Here is a 5,527-nt window from a genome sequence, read left to right as displayed (position 1 = left end):
TATCATCTAGTTGTACACCTAGGACTACGAAATACTGAAACACGAGTACTGAACAATACTGAACAGGCTAAACCTTGTTCAGTATCATCTAGTTGTACACCTAGAACTACGAAATACTGAACAATACTGAAACACAGAGTACTGAACAATACTGAACAGACTGAATACTGAACAGACTGAACTCTGTTAAGTATTACAGTGTAGAATAGTATTCTACACCTAGGGTGTATATACTAACTGTTAGTTTTAAATTTTATAATATAAAATTTTTCTTTTACATATCAAGTGCCTGATTTTTTTTATTTTTGTTGAAGCAATAGACAATTTTATTATTTGACTATAGAAAAATGATAAGTTGTCTCTGGTGAGTCCTCTTTTAAATTGTACTAGTTAGTTGTATAAAATTGTTGCTTGGACAGTCTGAAAATTCAGGCACCTAAAATATAGCAATTTTCATAAATTTTTCAAAGACAACAAAGTATTACAACAAAACCATAGACTCAACATCTTGTAATGGCAACCAAGAAAGATCACTCCACCTCAATCTTCGTCACCAGTGAGGAGTTTGACCCAAACTATGAAATACAAGATGGTCATATTACCCAATAGTTTTCATAGTATCCATTTTAACAAAATCGCAAGTAAGGTGGCAATCAGAGATTCAGAGTAGTCTTCTCGGTTCCTGAATGTAGCCTCGTAGCGGTTCAAGGAAATGACAAATTCTGTGGTGCCATTCATTCGCCATTCTTTTTTTCCTTCTACTAGTCCCAACAGACATTCTGTGGTGCCATTCTTTTTCCTTCCAAAACCAACAGGGAAGACAAGAAAATGTCAGTACTATTAACTCTACCAATAGCAATCTTGTTCATCAAGAGCAAGAAATTAGAAAGAGCAATAATGATCATATCCTAATCATTGTAATGTATATAAATGATAAATTATTCAGGTTAGCAAGAACAACAGATGGTTTTACAATGACCAGGTCAACTGAAAGCTTTTGATCTATCCACAAAAGTAAAGCATGTAAGCATGATGCCAGTTATTCAAACTTTGTATATATAAAGGCACTAAATCTTAAAAATTGTAGTCTCAGCTTCACAGCAGAATGTAAAGTGACTACTAACAAATTGACGAAAAAATTGTGCTGTTAAAACCTTTGCAACCACAATTACAACTGTGCTACAAAGCCTTGGTTTTAGTAATGGTGATTTCAGACATGTTAAAAAACCTCGACCCATGGGAAATACCTCCCTCAAGAAAAGAGACCAAAGACTTAGACCACCTAGAAACACTTGGAAAGCAGCATAACTCACCCAGCTTGAACCCTGGTTAATGGTGTCAGGGGAAGAGCTAGATCGGAACTGCACCGGGGTCAGTACCATTACAGTCTGGGGGCCAGTACTTTGTTGGAACAGTGCGGAACAGTGATTTCTCATTAGTTTTTTTTTAAATGAGTGTCAAACAGACGACAAACAGGCCTGGCTCCCAGCCCCTGGGTGGCAGCACAACTGGACACCCCACCCCCACACTACTGGGTCGTGTCAAAACAGATGGTAAATGGGAGTGTAAACGAGTAGCTACATCAAGGACACAATGATGAGATTGTGAATCCAGGATGCCTGGAACTAGAGCTGGGTATTCAGTTTGTTTAGTTTGTTCTGTACTTCTGTTCAGTTTCATCAGTGATGAAATATTTCATCTTCCAGAACTTGTGAACTGAAGTTGTTGCGAGAAAAACAAAAACCACAAACTTTTGTTTTGGTTATTGCGGTGTGGTGTTCATTTTTTATCAAAAAACAAACATGTGGTAAGCAAATTAAGCAAAGAAGATGTATAAGAGAACCCAAGCTCAGATCTGAAGAAGCTTCGCGAGCTGAGCAAGGAAGGCACCAAGCTCACCATGCAGGCCTGTATGCTCACCTCTGCTGTCGGCTCACCCTCGTGGCCTCCTGCACAGCCCTGGATGTGTAGAGTAGCGAGCAAGTCAGGGCCAAGTGCTCATCACTGGCCTCTATTGTGTCCATGGAGGCTTGTGCACTCGTCATGGCCACTGCCTTGCAGTCATGCAGATTGGAGATGGAGAGGGGAGTTGCAATCTTGAATCCATGCATAGGGAGTCATAGGGTTAGGCTGGGGAGCAAATCATAACATGGGCTCTGGGACATTGCGTGAGAGGATGGGCTGACGACCAGCAGGCTGCCTGCTAGTGCTTAGACATTCGATGATTTCGGTGATTCGGCTTCAGAGACTCAAAAACCATACCAAACACCACAAACCAAATAGTTAGTGATTCCCCCACCGCAAGAAACACAGAGCACCAAAAAAATTTGGTGCAGTTCAGTTAGTTTGGTGTAGCATATTTCAGCCCATGCCTACATTGAATGCCTTCCAAAGGATTCATATTGCAACAAAAATGACTTTTGCACTGGTACCTCCACAAGCACAATGGCGAATTGGTGATCTTTCAGTTGCACTAAATCTTAAACCAACTTATTTCAATTCGTAGGTTTCAACATCTCAAAGATTCTTATCGATCAGTTCATCTTTGAAGAAGCAAACAAGTTCTCATAGTTGAAAAAGGATAGTGAGAGCAGGTTAGCCAAGGCCAAGGGTCCATAACAATGTAAAGGTTTTAAAGCTCATATCCATTAATCTTTAAGCGGTGGGATGTAGACCTGGACATGCTGAAAGGAACATTTTCAGTTCAGCTTGGTAAATGAACTAGGTTGTCACATGCATGTCTGTTTGTGGGTGTATCATCATGACAGGCTTAGGAACTGTGGACAGCTACCACACAAGTCAGAGATACAGGGAGAAAGGGATGTACTAGAGAGATTTGTTACTGTTTAATCCAAGTAAGACTGTAGGAGCTAAATGCTCTTTATATAGAGCTTATCTGACCCTAATGGACTCACTCAACAAATTGAGGCCAGCTGTTGTACATGCAGCCTAACATGGCACTAGCTATGACCAAATATTCCATCGCTAAGTAGTTCAATTTAAAAACCTTTTCTTAAAAGAAAGAACTCAACTGTAAATTGAAATCAAATGTGTACAAGCTATTGCTCCAGTATATTTGCGCAGTTTCATGTTATATCTTCAGTATACAAATTCATAGAATTTATGCTCTTTCCATTGTCGTTTTTCTTTGCCATTATCTTACATAGTATAGTGATGGAAAAACAAGAACATACCAGTGTTTATCCCCAAGTAAGTTGTGGTTAGATAGATATGAAAACTAACATGAGCTACATAGCAAAGGAAAAAAGAAAGGAAGAAAAACTTTTCCAAGTTTAATTGATTCTTCCATGCCAACAATAGATAAGAACATTCATTGAACATAGGTGGAGAACAAAAAAAAACATTGAAATACTTACAGATAATAACTGAGTTATTGTATTCAAATATCAATTTCAGTAAAAGTGTAGGGGTGCAAGGGCTAAAAGAGCATACTACCAAGTACAAATTACCAAACGATAGTTTATTAGAGACTGAACACAACCATTTAAACAACAGAAGTGTACTACCAAACGATAACTGATATGATATCAACACCAAAGCTGTACAAATGATGCCAGTAAGTTAGGATCCTGACTTACCAAATCATATAGAAGGCAGTGACAATGATGGGGGGAAACCACAATAAAGGTAGGCATCAGTCACAGTAAAAAGGGTTGTCCGACAGAAACTCCCAAGCTGCATTGTCTTGACATCAAGCGAAAAATATTCAACATGTCGCTCAATCTGATCATTGAGGTTCTCCTTAGGATCATCTAGCTTTATAAATAAGTATCCCTCAGCAGCACCTATGATGCCTCTAAATCGATACCCCCATTCCTCAGGCAAGGTGATTTTGTTCAGAAGCTGCCACCGGTCGCTGAAATACAAGAATGTATAAAAATACAGAATGCATCTTCTATCTGGCCGGAAAACATCAGAGACCACAACGGTAGTCCGGCCATCGCTTGACTCCAGAGTGGTAATCTGATTACTGAACATCATTGCACGGCCTGTCAGGACAGGTGAGATGTCCACGATGGAGAACTCCATTCTATGTGTGTCCAACACAAGCCACCTATGTGTGAGAGCTACCATCCAGTAGAAGCACCCATGAGCATGGTTGCGCTGTCCTAGTCGAACGCCCATGACTCTTCTGGTGCTCAAAGCGTAGTGTTCAGGCGGTGAAAGTGCAGACCATTGCTGTGACTCTGAGGAGTAGAAGAACGCTACCAGCTTCCCTCGACAGCATGCCATCCAGATGACGGTGAACGCCGTGTCCTCCTCACTGACACTGTCATCACTACGAGAAACCAGGAAGATTTCGCTGCTGCGTGACTGCAATTGACCATCGCCGCCACGCTGGACGTAGGGGTTTTCCACGGAAGCGGCGAGGTCGTTAGGGATGGGCGGGAGCAGCCGGTACCTCCGGAACAGGGGGTCGCAGATTGCGACTTCGGTGAAGGCCGTGGAGCCGTCCCGGACGCGGTCGAGTAGAAAACGACCGTCACGGCAGTCGCGGACGAGCCAGTCGCTGGTGGCCGGCGGGAGGAAGTTGAAGCAGAAGTCTGCTGAAGTATCGAGCGCGCGGGCGAGGGCCCCCGACGGGTGCGACGGCAGGGCTGCGTGGAACTGGGATCCACCAACCCCGCCGCCCAAGGCGGGGTAGCAGCAGAAGACGCCGAGCGGAGGCGCCGCGTGGAGGGCGACGAACCGGCGGAGGAAGTGCGGGTCGGAGATGACGCGACGGAAGGAGCAGCACGACGCAGAAGCTCGCCCGAGGTCCCGCGGAGACGGCACCCGGAGGAGGATCTCCGCCAGGACGTCGTCCGTAAGCGCGGCCAGGTCGACCATCGGCGGCTAAGGCGGCGGCGACGGATCGGGACTTTTTTTTTTTTCCCTTTCTTCTTGTACTACTTTTTTTTTTAGGGTTTCCGAAACGAGAACGTTGGGCTTCCGAAATGGACGCTGTGAGCCACCCAAGCAGCTGTGGGCTGTGGCGATGAAGAGAGACCCGACCTATTCTCAGCCCAAAGGCCAACGCAAGGCCCGAGTTGGAGGGAACTTGTGCGCTCGGCGAGCTAGCTACAACACTAAAAATGATTCTCAAAAAAAAAAAAAAGCTACAACACTATAAAATAGTTTAGACAGTTGGATTCCTTATTTACGGCTCTCATGTCACGTGAGGATTAAACCAAAAAATTTTCAAGATTCCCTGTCACATCGAATCTTGCGGTATATGCATGGAGTATTAAATATAGACAAAAACAAAAACTAATTGCACAGTTTGTCTGTAAATCACGAGATGAATCTTTTGAGCCTAGTTAGTCCATGGTTAGACAATGTTTGTCAAATAAAAACGAAAGTGATATAATACCGAAATCCAAATTTTTTTCGGAACTAAACAAGGCCTAAGGCCTAGATAGACAAGCGCGCTTGGCTGTGCTGGTTTTTGTTTTACATGTGTTCCTAGTTCCTACTGTTGTTTTGGTTGAAAAAAAAATAGGCTACGAAAGCTTAGCGAATCCAT

General features: G+C 43.1%; 1 protein-coding gene across 1 annotated transcript; it reads right to left on the bottom strand.

The window, feature by feature from the left end:
• Positions 428-4,917, bottom strand: LOC8069420. Its single transcript, XM_002446158.2, has 2 exons — positions 3,600-4,917; positions 428-799 (listed from the first exon to the last, which is right to left on the bottom strand). The coding sequence occupies exon 1, from the start codon at positions 4,849-4,851 to the stop codon at positions 3,604-3,606; it is 1,248 nt and encodes a 415-aa protein (XP_002446203.1). The 5' UTR covers positions 4,852-4,917; the 3' UTR covers positions 428-799; positions 3,600-3,603.

Source organism: Sorghum bicolor, chromosome 6 (assembly GCF_000003195.3).
Source record: "Sorghum bicolor cultivar BTx623 chromosome 6, Sorghum_bicolor_NCBIv3, whole genome shotgun sequence".
Lineage (NCBI taxonomy): Eukaryota > Viridiplantae > Streptophyta > Magnoliopsida > Poales > Poaceae > Sorghum > Sorghum bicolor.
The sequence above is the reverse complement of the archived record's forward strand: the minus strand, read 5'-3'. Positions and strand labels throughout refer to the sequence as shown.

Excerpts from the sequence above, each read along its gene's own strand:
- LOC8069420 (XM_002446158.2), bottom strand. The coding sequence starts at position 4,851 with ATGGTCGACCTGGCCGCGCTTACGGACGACGTCCTGGCGGAGATCCTC.